This window comes from Balaenoptera physalus (assembly GCF_965194825.1).
Source record: "Balaenoptera physalus genome assembly, chromosome: 13".
Classification (NCBI taxonomy): Eukaryota; Metazoa; Chordata; class Mammalia; order Artiodactyla; family Balaenopteridae; genus Balaenoptera; species Balaenoptera physalus.
This window is the reverse complement of record NC_138892.1, coordinates 19,639,540-19,655,635: the sequence shown is the minus strand read 5'-3', so window position 1 is coordinate 19,655,635 and position 16,096 is coordinate 19,639,540. Positions and strand designations below refer to the sequence as shown.

The following is a 16,096-nucleotide window of genomic DNA, read 5'->3' as shown; positions in this document are numbered from 1 at the left end:
GCTTTCCCTGTGCTCTAGTGGAACTTGGGCTTGTAGAGAAATAGGAACTCATTTACAGCATTGGGTCAATCTATGCAAAATAAGCATTACAAAAAAAAATTATTCGGAACAGTTCTGTCTCTAATAGGGTTAAAAATTCTCCTTGTTAAATGTTCCAGCCCAATAAAAAAGATAGACATGGAGGCAATTTTCTTTTAGATGTTTGTGTTTCAAACTAAGATCAGAAACCCCCTTCCACTATGAAAAAATCCATACATTCAAAATGGATTTGAAGTAGCTTAAAATGAAACACACAGCCACAATAAAACTTTGAAAATAAGGGTAAAAAAAATAATAAGAGTCGATTGACAGAGGATAGAGGTAGGGAAGACTGCTTTCCTCTAAAAAGTATTTCAAAGGCTGTAAATGCTTAGAGCTGACTTCTCCACACACAGTAAATCTCAAGGGGCAAAAAGGAAACTCAATAAAATTTGTTGACAACAGTTAATGCCTGTAAGAATAATTGGCTCAGACACAAAACAGACCATCAGCGTAGCTTGGGGAGGGCCAAAATGCTGCCTCTAAGTCATTGTTAGTATACACTGTATTCAGTTGAAAAAAGATAAAGTTTTATCAAATAGGTGGGTAAATATGAGGTGAGAATTGTCCAAAGTACCTGACAAACCTAATTCTTGATGATTCTGAAGACTAAGATCCCAAACAAGCCATGCCATTCCATTCAGCTGGATTCCGTTCAATTCAGCCCTGCCAGTTCAACAATCAAATTAGAGCTGCAGCTATATCAGCCAGGCATTGAGCTAGATACTGGGATTCAGTGGTAAATAAATATGGCCTTTGGTATCAAGGAGCCCATTGAGAGGGCAGATCCGGGTTAGGTGATTTCAAAAAATAGGAAAAAGTATTCAGGAAAAGCATAAAGGACTATAATCTATTCTTCCATGATTAGTTTTCTCTATGACACTTGATAATATTGATACTTATTTTTTTTAACCTCCCAACTAGACTGTGAGTTCCTTGAAGGCAAAGTTAATCTCTCGTTCATTTCTAGGTATCTCACTCATGCCTCGTACTGTGTCTTACACATAGCAGATGCTCCATCGATGTTTTGAATTAAAGAATTTAAAGGGGTTAACTTCTCTTGGGCAAAAAGGCTAGTCCAGTTGACTAGAAAGTTAATAAGAATACTTTGGTGCATGAGGGTTTATGTCCGACAAATAATTTATATTAAGTCATGGAGTTCTATAAGGCAGAACTTATGAAACCTAGACTCTCAATAATAATAAAACACAATTTATAAAACCACTTTCTATCCAAAGTCATACTCTAAATATTAAGAGTTGCCATGTAGAACCTTCCCCTTTCAAGTTACTAAAATGTAATTAAAACACATTTGCTAAACTTTGATCCTTGGAGTAACAGAATGCCTTTCAGTGCTTTGAAATCAGTTTCCATCACAGTTGTCCAATACTCTTAACTATCTGCGTGAACATATATAAGTATCATATGGTTACTTGAGACCAAATTATTTCTTTCCATTCTCATTTTCAATCATTTAATGCAAGCATCACAGTCATAGAAAGACCCAGTTTCCATGCACTGTGCATGGAAATCCTGGAGCGTGTCACACTGAACATCACAATTCAACCTGGCACATAACACAAGACACTTGGGGGCTTGGCAATCACTTAGTGAACTGGGTAAAAGGAAATGGCACAAATGGATTATCAAGACAAAAAAATCCTCTTGGGCATAATAAGTGAGAAACACTTATCCATCTTGTAAAATGTGGATCAGTAGTAGCAAAGTAAAGAATAGTGACAACCCTTCGTTGGGTGATGTTCGTGTGACACATTTGCCTTCCTCAAGATATTCTGAAGGTAAAACAAGCCTGCTATTTGAAAAGCACTCACCCAATGAAGGCTTTCATCTGCATAGCAACAGAGAATGGGATAGAATCGCTTTATTGCCAGAAAAATAAATGAATTCACTCAAAGCATTGGCTGGAAACAGAGAGTGGGAATTTTCCCATTCAAAGAGTAGAAAGCACTTCTCACTTTCTGTCACTAGTTGTTGAAAAGCTATTTGTCACCAAATCTACAATGAGTACAGACCATCAACACGCCTATCAGCCTCTTCCTTCCCATGCTCCGTACTCATCCCGGACTGCTACACACAGACCCCTCCTTCCAGCCTCACACACACACACACACACACACACACACACACACACATACACACACACACACCCCTTCCTGGGAAGAAGATGAGAGAGACTTGAAGTTTGTGAGTCATCACAGGAGCTATTCAAAGCCTAGTGGGTAACTGAGGTAAGCTGTCTACACTTAAGCGATATGAACCTCTAAGAATGATTCATGGTCTTGAGGACCTGAGAGTCAGTTTCCTGAAACTCTCTAAACTTCCAAAGAATTATACAGAATGAGCATCTGGCTTTCCATCAGTGTCCTGTAGTATACAATGAGACAGTTGCCTCTGAGGTAGGTTCTTTAAATGATCTGTTCCCTCAGGTAGCATGGACTCTTGTTTGTGTTTATTATTTATTTGCAAGCGTGGACTTGGCAGTCTACTTTTTATTGACTGTTGACTTTTTAATCACCTGAGACCTACTTATGGGATAAGTGACCTTGCACTTGTCAGAAACCCTTTTCCAGATGGAGACATCACTGGAGAGCTCCAGAGAAGAGCAATGTCAAAGGAAGGCAATAACAAAGACTCAAGGTCAGTTTGAATGGAGGGCAAATTAATTCAGCATTTCAGTTTGCATTGAGTGAGAGCCTGTGTATTTGCAAATGTGCCTTTCAGCAAGGTTCACCTTCTGTGTGTTCCTGGTGATTTCATATCACATGGAGGCATCTGGGAAGGGCCCCATCATTCTTTGCCCAAGTCCACCTTCCTAGTTTCCTCCAAATAACCTAGCACTTAAAACAGCCCTACATGTTCACATATGGTTGCTACGTGCACTCACAGATCTCAAAAACCAAAACCTTAATCCTCCAGGGCCATTTTGTCACACCTTTTCACTGGAAGGTATGGAAGAGTGAGGGTAGAGCAGCATAGTTGCAGGAAAGCTCAGTGGGAAGTCGTTAAAAGACAAACTGCTAAGGAGGAAAATTCCATCTGAAATCTGCAAAACGTGCCACAGCCCCGCGGAAACACTAGGCTCGCTTTAAGGTGAAGAATCTCGGAGGCTGAGGCCGGCTGCCAGCCGTGGGCAGTCATTCAGTTCTTCACACACTCCCTGCGGTTGTAAATCCACAGAGCAGTGAGAAGGCGGCTACTTACTGAAATAAAAGCCCCTGTCTCCGCACACGAACTGAAGGGCGTCCACCAACTCAGCCCCACAGAGGGTCTCGGGTCCAGCCGTGGCAGAGCTGGTGAAGGTGAGCAAGAACAGGGCCAAGTAGAAGAGATGCGAGGAGGGCGTGATGTGCATCTTTACCTGCCGAAGAAGCAGAAGGAGGGTCATGCTTCCTCCTGGGTCCTTGCCAGGAGATGGGGGCGAGGCAGGGGTGCCTTTACCCTCAGCTCTCCCTTCCTGTCATTAATCAAAACTACCCGCTCCGAAGTGCAACAAGGTGTGTGAGTGACCACAGGGCATCGAGGGCTGAGCAGGTCTTGGCATCAGGCAACCTGAGTTGAATCCTCTTGCTACTGTGGAACCTTGGGGAAGTCCTTCCTGAACCCCTTCTTTATGGGTTCCTATTACAATTCAGTGAGATAAAATATCTAGAAACATTTACTATGTGAATGTGAAAGATGCTATTATTGCAGTGGGATCCCACACCGCTCAGAGATCCTGGTAAACCTTTGGAATCATCAAAGGTTAAATTGGGCTCAGCCCAGATTTGGGGCCAAATATGTTTTATTAATTTAAGTTCTCTCAAGATTGGCCATCCACAAATAGCATGTGCATTCATTATCGACCAGAATATTAAATTAACCAGAACATCATTCCCCAGCTACTGATTAAAGAGAATTTACTGCAGCTGAAAAAGAACTTGTGAAAATACTATATATCATTACAGTTTTTTTTTTTCACTTGAGAGAGAGACAGAGACAGAGACAGAGAGAAACACAGGCAGAGAAAGAGAGACTGAGAGATTTCTTACCTGGGGAAGATCAGCAATTAACAACTACAGGTAGAAGTTAAAAATCAGGAGCGGGAAAAATGTGAGGATTTAGGAATGAAATTGGCTTATGCTAAGTAGACCCTACGCCTTCTTCATTCTAAAGCCCCTCGTGTCAAGCTCAATATCAGATCAACACACATGTGGACTGTGCCTTCCATGAACAGGGCACTGGGCTCAAAACCTGCAAAAGCCTTTTTTTTTTTTTTTTTTTTTTTTAAGTCACAGGAATTCTGACTTCATCTCTTGGAGGGACTTATGTGTCGCTGTAACCATTTTATAGCAGGAACCCCTGGTTGGCTTGACTTAGCAAATGACAGACATCCAAATGGCAGCCCTGCCAGAAGCAGGATTCCTGTGGCTCAAGTCTCCATCCTCACTCTCAGCAGTAGAAACAATGCGAAGGTGATCATTAAGTTTTTCCATATTGCTACTTGTGGCACCAAGATGTGGTTTCTTCTAGGAAGCCTTCCAAGGTGAGTAGCTTCACCCCCCGCAGATGCATTCACTCTCAGAAGCATCAGCAGAGTCAGTGGCAGGATGTTAAGCGAGGGACCCTATCAAAAGGTCATGTAGTTAAGCTGGAAGCTATCATTATGCAAAGAGGCTTTTCTGAACCTCCCAGTGGTGGCAGGTCCATTTAACCCCATCACTTTTGGAGAAACAGACTCAGTCATTTATTTTCCAACCACCTTCCTTGCCCTCCATGGACTCTTAACTTAATGGCTCTCTACCTCAGTGGCAAAGTTTGCTCCATCATTGTAATTAAGATTTCCATTTTTGTGGCCAGACTTTCAGCTCAGCAATTGAGAAAAAAACCCCTAAACCCCTGACTCTCGTTAACACAATGTAAATATTTAGTTAATGCTTGTAAAACTGTGGAAAATGAAAAGCCTCCTCTATTTGCAAATCCTCATAAATAATGGACATAAAATAGAAGAGGAGGTGAAAGCTTGATGGACCATTTCTTCCATTTTCTCCATAGGACCTGTTCATGGAAACCCTCCACCCCCATGTAGCCAAAGCCACGGGGACCGCTAGAATCAAGTCATCCAATCCTCATCTTTCTTAGTTATAAAATAATTGGTGGGAGTTTTCCCTTTCAATATTTCCAGTGGAAATCTCAGCCAGTCCAACCCAACTGGATTTCCTTGCCCTTTTCAAAAGAGAAAACTCATAATTGATCTTACTGAACATATCCCACACTCTGGCAACGGGCCAGTTCTAGAATGTATGTTATTTTGCCAATCCTATTTCTCCATCCCTCCTTCTCTGTTGATTTAATAGTGATGCTTAAGGCCAAGCACCTGCAACTGTAGATGCCTTCAAGTTCTTCAGTTCTCGTGAAATCCAGGGGAAAAGGTACTCAGCTTATAGCCTTAGTGAATTGAGAACTTCATTAGAGGTCAAAATTATATTTTAGTAGTTATTTATTTTATATGACACATTTAAACCCAGCAATACATATAAATCTCTAGCATTTAAGAATTTAAGATTTATTTTTTACAGGTTTTTCCTTTCTTTCTTTCTTTCTTTTTTTTTTTTTTTGCTGAGTTATGTTCTAAGATAAATATCAGCACTTATAGTTCTAGGACAAGATAGAACCTCTAGTGCATTTGCCTTTAGTTCAGGGAACAGTCCAGTACACCCACAGAGAACCAGAGAATTTATCACATTATGTTCCCCAGAAAGAAAACAATAAGGAACTTGCTTAGGAGTTAAAAGTTCGAAACAAGTGGCCCCATATGTTCATCATTTCCTGGGCCTTTTATTTTTCCAAACACAAAAGAAATGAAGAGAGAGAAAGGAAAGATCTGAGAGAGAGAAAGGAAGGAAGAACGAGAAAGAGAAGAGAAAAAAGAAAAAAATTGCAGAGCACTCTTTCTCAAAAAATCATTCCCAAATCCAAAATTTAAAAGACCTTTCTTTTTATCTTAAATAAATGGAATATCAATTGATTCCAGATGTTTGGGCTACGATAAAAATGCCCAGCAAAATTTGAGGGCAATAGTCATAAGAAAATACTCACTGTAGGTGTAACCATTTTTGTTTGTTCCAGATCTTTTACAGCAGGTCAGGGTGGGTATTATGAGACTGATGTGAATAAACTGAGGACTTAAAAGCATGTGCTGCTTTGTGGGTGGGGTTTGTGAAAGCATCTAGTTACATCTGGACACCCAGGCAGGTATGCTATGAGCCTGGGTAAACTGCCTTTTGTCCATTCAGACAATGAACAAATTGCACGGCTGGGATTTGAGTCAATCTTTTCCTCCAAATCAAGCCACCAATTTCCACTGTGTGCCTATAGTAGCCGCCCTAGACAGTGACCCAAGCTTCACTCCTCTCCTGTGCCCTCTTCCTCCTGATTCAAACACTCGGAAATATCTTGAGACTCAGAGTACAATCAGCTTGCTAGTTCTGCCTGGCAGACACCTTTACTCATTGAATTACGTTTGAAAGACCACGTAGCTCCCTCAAACCACTTCCTGCTCCAAGTACAGGAAAAAGCAACAACTTACGGCTAGCTCTACTTCTGAATAGTTCAGCATACACAACATGGAAAGTTCATTTGGAGTTTTCCAGACTTGTAATTAATGCAGAGATAACACTCCACAGCCTCTTCTAAGATCGTCTAAGCAGGGAGACAAAGCCCCCAGCTCTCAGACCACATAGCATATGTGTATATTGACTTCATTTCTTTTAAAAGCAAGGTAGCCGGCATGAATCTTGGCATCTCAAGTGCAGCAGAATCAGGTGCCTGGCAAGGATGTATCCTTAACTCCTAAGCCACTTACTTGACTAAGAAAAGACCTAGTGGTGGAGTATTTGAAAGCAGCAAATGATTACCGTACTAAGTGGTAGGGACGTTTTATGAATTGAGCCCTCAGGCAATTGCATCGGGGAGCCAGTGACAGCGGCTTAAAAGTGCTTGCAAATTGGAAAAACACAAGTCTTGAGAGAGATAATTTTGCTGAGAATGGAAACTTGAACTAGGGCCAGTGATTGGAAACGAGAAGTCAGTGCATTGACAACGCCAGCCAAATTTACCTAAAGAGACTTTACAACACCGAGTATAAAATCAGAGTTTTACAACACGAAACCCCAAGTCCAAACTTCGCCCCTGAGAATCCTCTTCAAAAGAAAAAACTTGGAATAGCAGTTGCTAGAAAGTTTCCGCTTTCCATATACAGTATGCATTTGTTTAAATTATACGAATGTGCAAGGTCAGCAAGAGTTCTTAAGGAGTTCTTTTTCAGAAGAGCAAAGTAAACTTCACTCTAACTTTGACTCTCTGGGCGTAAGTGCAGAGAGTTCCGGGACCTTCGCTCCAAAGATCACATTTAAAAGCTTTAATATCATTTAAAATGTAACTCTTTATATGTGGCATGCCTTGTAATAAAAGTCCTGACAAGTTACACACACACAGATACATACACACACAGTCCTACATACACACGAACATGGTCTTAAAAATAAAACATCTGCACCTGCAAAAAAAAATCCAAAAGTTCATATCCATGCTCTCTAGCCCTTAACCATAGACAGGATTTAAAGGAATCTTCTATAATGACACCACTGAAGCCCTGCAGAAGTGGAGGATTTAGCATAAGTACCTTGCAATAGTTTTTACTCATACAGATATCTGTGCAAAGGCATTTATCTCCCGGAGCTATTTTTTCAGATCCCACAGAATTGCATATTCAGCAATTTATAAATAACTCCCGGTGCCGAAACAATGAAAATTCTAAAGTGAAGAACGTCTCTAAGCAGAAGCAAACAGTACACAGTTTAAAGAAAATTCCCCAATGACTTCAAAGAGTAAGAAATATTTACCTTCAAGAAATCACAAAAGCAGCACTTAAATAATTGGGTTGGAAGACTGCTGATTTTTCCCATTGCTTCTGAAGTGCAAAGTCTGGAAATGAATTGGTTAGCAGGAATAATGAGGCAAAAAGAAATCCAGGGAGATGGGAGATGTTGAGAGCAATGTCACATTTCAATTTTGAGGACTTTATTCCATTGCGCAGGCTCTATCTGCTCTGAATTTAGCAGTGACAGTGAGATTTAGCAAACAGAAGAGGGATTTAGAGAAAATCCTCACATTTATCTACAAAACACAGACACTGTAGACAGGAAACAGCTGGGGGAACGCTTGCCTTCTCTCTCTCTCCCTCTTCTGGCAAAGTTATCGAGTAAGGACTTTTTTGGGCATGGTGACAAATAACATCATACCTTTGCATTTTAAAACTAGAGCACAGAAGCATTTTTTCCCTTAAAAGAATGCGTGTTAGTGACAGGGTGAGCAGACATTAAAATACCAATGTTGTCCTCTGATTAACTTTCTACTGGGCAGGAAGACACACACATCTGCTAATACACCTTACCAGTATGAAAGGAATATACTTGGAGGATGGGCAAGCAATTTTATATTCCAGAGCGAACGCAAAATTAAAAAAAAAAAAAAAAAAAGAAATGAAAAAAAGACCATCTCAAACATACCCTACAATTTTAACCCTCAAATGACTGGGGTAAACTAGATTGGAAGACAGCGCTGGGATGACCCCTCGTCCTAGTTGCCAAGTGAGGGGAATGATCTCATTTCCTAGAACCTGGAAAGGGGCGGGCAGCTTTGCAGTTGGCTCCCTTTAGGACACTGTCTAATGCTTTTTGCCCACGACAGGGCAGAGATTTTGCTGAGCTGTAAAGCCAACTGAAATAATAAAACAAAATCTTTTTCTTCCTTCCTCTACTCTGCTGCTTATCACCCCCGCCCTCACCCCAGGGGAAGGGCACCTGAGGGGAAAATGATTTTCCTGTCGTTCATATTTTTCTGCATAACTTGAACCTGAGTGTGTGTGTGTGTGTGTGTGTGTGTGTGTGTGTGCACACGCGCACGCGTGCGCATGCGCACGTGAGTGCATTTTATTTCTCCAGTTTTTGTGTATTCTAAATAACACCAGCTGGCTAGCAATACCCTCTCAAGGGTTATGATGTCATTCAAATCTCTCAACTGGATGAGTGGCCGGCAACATGGTCCAAGCCAGCTGTTTTGCTATTTATAATGTATACTTGCCTTTGCCACTGAGAATCAAGTTCTGATCTTTTGTCGATATAGTCTGCACCAATTTCTCTTCGGTTTTGCGAAGTAGGAGGTAAGAAAGTAGATTATGAAATAAGGTTGCAAAAGCCCAGGTCGGACATCCCACTTTCCCTAGAGGTCTGTGGGGCATGGTTTCCCAGGGATGGTGGAGATAGCCTGGACCTTGCCTCTCTCTCTCGTGATTCTCAGGAGACCCAGTGATATTGACGCATCGACTCAAAACAGAGGTCTGCTGGAAACCCTTGTCTGGGTCTTTATGTTGTCCTGTGGCCAGGAAGTTGTTTGCAGAAGTGAGTGCCCTCGAAAGAAAACCCGATTGGTTTTGAAAGGGGGTTGAGTTTGCTCAAGGCTTCTCTGTGATTCATAACTTGTGGCAGTGTTTACCTTCGAGAAAGACAAGTTAGACGTTCGGAGTGATGCCATTTTAATGGTGCAGTACATTCAGCATCAGTTAGTGAGTGCCTACTATGTGCCCAATTACATGCATCACAGTCAAGGCCCCACAGGGGCTGTCAGCTAAGTGGCAGAGACAGAGAGGAAAACACTGCTGTCATGTGGAGGGTATGTGCTCTTTTAAAAATACGAAAAGTGCACACTTTCTCTGGAAAGACAGGGAAGTGAAACCCTGTTGAGAATCCAGGATGGGGGAGGAGGGGTGTGTCATGAGAGGCTTTGGGGTGCAAAGTTGGGAAGTTCCAGGGGATGCGATTTGACCTAAAGAGTCTACAAATATGCATCATCAAGAGGTGGCCTGGGAGGCATCTGTAGGTGTGTGGGCAATTCCTATACTTCGAGAATAATCCAAGACTTCCTTTAATTACCTCCCCTTCACACATTTAACTTAGGACCTGATTTACCGAAGATCTGTTTTTTTCCCCCGCAGCTTTGGCAGATCACATCCTTTGTGAAAAAAAAAAAAAGTCCAACTTCCTCTCATGGACTTTGATAATGTAGATTGTCTCACACGTAGAAAGATCTGCCATTTCCACGTGTGCAGAGTCAGGTACCCGCTGAGTCTTGGTGCTGGGTGCCTGGGTCCCCCGCTGGGCACCTTCACAGATAAAGGCCGTGACTTTCCCATTGCAGTTTTCATCATTCCAAGATGTCCTAGGAGCTCGCTGCCCTCTCCAAGGCTGTACCCCAGTTTGATGGGCTCTTTTGGCATGCCGTATGAACAGATCACCTTATCCCCAGCCATTTCATGTAAAAGGCTGCTTCGGGAGACAGAGTGCACACCGTCCCATCCGACAATGGGCTCCTGCACTATCGACACACAGATTCACAGTCTCTTGGTTTTACCCTTAAAGGATAATTGGGTTTTAATTTATGTCCCAGTTTTTATGTCACAATCAAAGAAAACTGAAATTTCAGTGAGTCGTAATTATCATCAGCTGTGCTGTGGAAACATTCCGATGTGAGCTCTCAGTTTCCAACAGGGAAAGCAATTTCCTGAAGTGATTATTGTATACTTCAATGTGGAGAATGGTCTAGATTTCTGGGTAGGGTGAGCCAGCAACAGAGCGATAATTCCTAGGGAAATGGCCATTTTCTTGGCTAATTCCAGGAGTCAACATGAAAGCCAAAGGGCAGTAAATGTGCCCCATGATGACTTTTTAATGATGAGTCCTGCACCTGTTTAAGAGAAAAAGAGATGGATGCACCTATTACTAGAGGGTCCAAGGTGGTAGTAAATCGAATCCCTAGGAAAAGTTCAGGTCAGGAAGCCCCACTGGAGAGAAACATACAGGGTCGTTCTAAAATTACTGAATGATTATGTAGTCTCCTGCCTGGAACAACCTGACAGTTAGATATGGGAATTGTGTGCCACCAAAATAGCAAGGATGTGCTCATCATGAGAACATCCACTCCTGGAAATGCAGAGATTCACAGTTTCACCTTTTGCATGTGTAATGCCTGAGGGATATAAATAACTCTCCCCTAAAGCCTTCTTCTTGAGTAGCGTATTTGCATAAAGCTGCAGTCTCAGAAGACTTCTGACACTTTTCTTAACAAAAAAAAAAAAAGTCGTTCATCTCCTTAAGAGCAGGCTGATTGAGATTCACAGAAAGGGGGGGGGGCAAGACCCCGTCCCCCACTCTTTTTGCTCAAGCCACATTCCCAGTCCTCCCCATGTCAACTGCAGAGTTGCTCATTCAAAAGGTCATCTCATATCCATGTGCAGTGGGGCAGACTTACAATTTATTTCATTAATGTCAGTGCTGACTTCTACGAAAAGCTTAGGATGGATATCTGGGGGTAAGAGGACTTTGGAACCAAATAACGGGTGAGGTTTAAGGCTTTGGGGCCACCCACCAGGCAGAGAACTTGGGGTAAACTACTGGGCCTGTCTCTTGGCTCACAGTTTGTGAGGAGAGTTGGTCTGGGAGTGTATTCTCCAATGTCTGAGATCAAGATCTGGTCAATTCAGAATGTAAAACTCAGAGGAAAAGGCTGGGCCTCAAAAATACAACAGGCTGCTTAACAAGGGGACCAATGGCAGCTCCAAAAGATCTGCTCAGAAGCAGCTCTGTTAGCCCTCAGAAAGATCTTTAGCTCAAAGGAACTGCTTTAAATCCTTAGAGGCGCTTTTTCCCCACAGCTAGGGAAAACAGTAATAGGGAGAAGAAATCCTCCCACTAAAGAAATCAATGCTTTCTTTTCAACATCAAACTCGGATCTTATTTCTTCTAAAATGTCAAAAGGGCAAATGCTGAGAACAGTCAGAAGCAAAACTTTTGTGGTTTGGGTAGCAAAAGAATTCTTCGTAATGGCAGATGAGGAGTCACTGCATGGGGCGAGGATGGCTTGGTGGAGTGAGAGAACCTAAGGGCTCACCACAATTGCCCCAAGTTGAAAAGAAAGTGAGGAAAGGAGACACCAATTCCAAATTTTCAGGGGCAAGTACCCAAAGAACGCTTTCTTTCGGAATCGAAAAATGTGCGCGCCCTCTAGTGGGCTGCGGGGAAACTGCCACCGCAATCTTCACCGTTGATGTGTGGAATTTGGGAGGCGTGGGGAGTTTTGCAAAGCTCGGGATTCAAATGTACTTTAAACTGCACTTACGTTTTGAAACAAATAAGCTAGGTATTTAATTCACTCTAGTTTTAAAAAAGGGAAGAGTGCTAAGGGGAGAAAGGAAGATGATAAACTTTACGAGAGCAGGGATGACGTCTCCATCATCAGGATGGCTCTACTCCCCGTGCTTACTCTTGGTGTGGGCTCCAAACATTTTGTTGGTTGAATCAAAGTCTGGAAAATAAATGGTGGTAAAGGTAAACTATTTCACATAAAAAAGATAATAAACTCTCTGAGAGTGAAATGACCAACTTCTTCATTTTATAAATAAGAAAAATGAGGGGTGGGGGAGTGGTGGATAGACAAGTGACTTGTTTTAATGTAACAAAGTTAGGTGCTTGCAAACCAAGCTCAAATTCAGTCCCCCCTGTCCGTTCTACACTCTTTCTTCCACATCAGTGTTCAGAATGTGGGCGTTAACACTGATGGTCAAAGACATGGCATTAAAGAATCATGTAAGAGTGGAAGGGGTTCCATTTTTAATTCTCTTTCTAGCCTGAATTTACTGAGGAGAAAGTCTCAGTTTGGTACGAATCTGTCTTCAGTGCCTCTCTGACACTTGCTAATCGCCCTTTTTGACAAAACAACAAAAAAACACAAAAAACAAAAAATGAACCTTAAGCCAAAAGTCTTTGCATGCAGTGGTTTTATCCAGAATTTAATAATACCGTTTTGTTTTATGGCATTTGTTTTTAAGAATACTTTCTATTCAGGGCAAGTGATGCTGTTTTTGAAGTAGATGTTTAAAATATATGTTTCTAAGTCTTAAAAAATCAATTTAAGGAAAAATATTTTAAAAGTAAGTAAATTCTATTGCAGATGACAGATAGTTCATGACAAAAAACGGTGTAATTGGTATTTGAATATCTGACGTTTGGGCATGATTGCAGTGTAACATTCTCTGTGTTAGGAAAAAAACCCAACCTAACCACTATGAAAAAAGCATGGAACAGAGACCCTGTGTGTAAAACATTCCACCGTATAAATGTATTAATTATGTTTCCTGTTAATTTAGATACCCTTTAAGCTCACTCTTTTTCATTCCAGTCTTTCTTAGAGCTTAGAGATATTGAAAACGTCTTCGTAGAGTGAATAGCATTTGAGTTGAGTCTTGAGGCATAGGTTCACATCCAAGATGAAAAAAAACAGTAAAGGCTGTTCCAGGCAGAGGGAACAGCATGGACAAAATTAGATGGGAATGAAGAGGTTCCCAGTGCTGTGATGTGGGAGATAATGCTGCAGCCATGCTCTGAGACTCCTGCACTGTGGAGGCCCTTTAGTCTCTCCTTTCCCCATCAGTAGCCTTCACAGAGCTGTAAGACTGGAAAACAGTCTAATTCCCTCATGATTCTCTTGTAAACAAAGATTTGTATGTAACTGAATCTGTGATTAATTCTGGGAATGGCATAGTGCCTCAAGGTAAATATGCAACAGCAGACCTGGGTTACATTATAACCTCGGCCAATCTGAGTAGTGCTGGGTAAGAAGAACGAAGGTGGAGACTGATCACACAATGATCTTGCCAGAGATGCCGTTTTGAAAGATTTAATTGTAGTGTTTATACTTCGTTAAGCAAATTTTAATGGAAAAACGAAATGATTACAGTTGATAAAGATTTTCCACAATAAGGGTTGAAGCAAAAAGATCTTATTTCTGGTGAGCCATGAACTTTCTGGAAAAACTGGTTCATCAGAACGTCCCATGCTTCCTGTGGGTCAACTGAGGCAGTTTTATTGTGCTCTTTGAGAGCAGGGCACATAGCCTCCAGCCTGGATCCTTTACTTGAAGGTGGCTACTAAGAAACATCTCAGACTGCTTCCTGTGAGGGTTCCCTGCATAAACAGAAGTTTGAGTAATCAATTGAGGAGGAGAAACGGAATCTAGGGGAACCCTTGGTAATGATCCATCTGGGAAGCATATGTCCTTGGAGACTGTACCTCGTCCTATGCCCAACATAGCCCCTTGAGGGTGGAATGAAGGTGTGCCATGGAAACACGCACTTTGCTCCTTTTCACAACACCTTGGTAAAGGCCTCAGCTTCTTTCAGAGCTCAGAATAAACATTTAAACTCAGTTGTATTAGTCAGAGTTCTCCAGAGCCATGGAACAAACAGGATCTATTGCCTATCTGTCTCCTCTCTCTCTTTTTTTTATATTTAATTTTTATTTAAAAATTAAATAAAATTTTAAAATTTATATTGGAGTATAGTTGATTTACAATGTTGTGTTAGTTTCAGGTGTACAGCAAAGTGATTCAGTTATACATATACATATATCCATTCTTTTTCAGATTCTTTTCCCATATAGGTTACTGCAGAATACTGAGTAGAGTTCCCTGTGCTATGCAGTAGGTCCTTGTTGACTATCTGTTTTATATATAGTAGTGGGTATATGTTAATCCCTCTCTTGATCAATATACTTTAAGGAGTTGGCTCATGTAATTGTGGAGGTTTAGCAAGTCCAGAATCTGCGGAGTAGGCCAGCAGGCTGGAGACTCAGGAAAGAACTGCAGTTTGAGTCCAAAGATGGTCTGCTGGCAGAATTCCCTCTTCTTCCAGGGAGACCAGTCTTTTCCTGTTAAGTGACTCGACTGACTGGATGAGGCCCACCTTCTTTATGGAGGGAGATCTGCTTTACTCAAAGTCCACTGATTTAAATGTTAATCTCATCTAAAAAATACCTTCTCAGAAACATCTAGAAAGTTTGACCACATATCTGGGTACTGTGGCGTAGCCAAGTTGACGCATATAACCACATTAGTGGTTCTCAAAAGGTGCACTCACTGGTCCTCCCTCACGAAAAGAAAACTCAAGTTAATGGATTACATTTCCCAATTCTAAGTTTTCCTCCCATACATTAAACTTTGGCTCCTGAACTTACTGTTCCTTGGTCGTTGCCAAAAGGAAGTCACAGCACACTTGCCTTGACAATATCATTAATATTTTATGAAAATTCTGTTCATTGGTGACAAGAAGGTAAACAGTGCTTCATTTTTTTCCCTTCCACTAAGGAGAACAAGTGTGCATATGACACACACACACAGCCACACTCATACCACTAAAATGCATGCACACAGTCACACATGTAAACATCTGTGCTTAATTTCTCCAGACAATGAGTGTGTTCATTCCCTTATTTTAAAAATTGCAGTTTTGATCAATGGGAAGAAGTTTCAAGCATAAGGTAGTGTTTGGGGTAGGGTGATGTCCTTCCCATTGGCAAAATGGAGAGAGAGATATCCCATGTGCTTCTGTCCCCAGAGACTGACTCTATGCCTGGATTAATGGGGGTCCTATGACCCTCTGGGTAGCAGGATGACAAGTGATTTTAACTTTCTTCTCAATACTTTTCTGCATTTTCTAGATATTATTATTATTATTATTATTTACTTTTAGCAGGTATTACTTTTATAGTTAACAGTTGTTAAAAACATCATTGAATAGTGTTATCTGTACTTAGTATTGACTGAAAATGTAGCCTATACATATATGTTTGTGTGACTGTGTATTAGTGACTTAGTTTACCTCTTTATTCTTCACAGCTTGAGCCTGTATGCTTACTGTCTCAGTCTTGGCTTTTTTATGTGACATCTATATGCACTCACGCATCAAACCTCACCCTCATTTTCCCCTCCTTCCTTTATCATGTCTTTGAAGTTCAGCCTCTTCCTCTCAATTTGCTCAGCGTTGCTCTAGATCGGATTGATGGATTCCTGGATTATTGGATGGGCTTCTAACCAGTTTTCCCTCATGGCAATCTAGGCAACTCTGGTTGCT

General features: G+C 41.4%; 1 protein-coding gene across 3 annotated transcripts in view; it reads right to left on the bottom strand.

Moving 5' to 3' along the window:
• IGF1 (insulin like growth factor 1) overlaps window positions 1-15,894 on the bottom strand; it is a 157,616-nt gene extending 141,722 nt beyond the window's left edge. Inside the window, exons 1-2 of one of the 3 annotated variants that reach the window (XM_082419551.1) lie at window positions 7,980-15,894; window positions 3,301-3,457 (exon numbers count right to left, since the gene is read on the bottom strand). In XM_082419551.1, the coding sequence (XP_082275677.1) occupies window positions 3,301-3,457; window positions 7,980-8,042 (220 nt within the window). In that variant the 5' untranslated portion in view covers window positions 8,043-15,894. The other 2 variants (XM_082419550.1, XM_082419549.1) reach the window with 2 other exon arrangements.
• Between the last annotated feature and the right edge of the window lie 202 nt (window positions 15,895-16,096).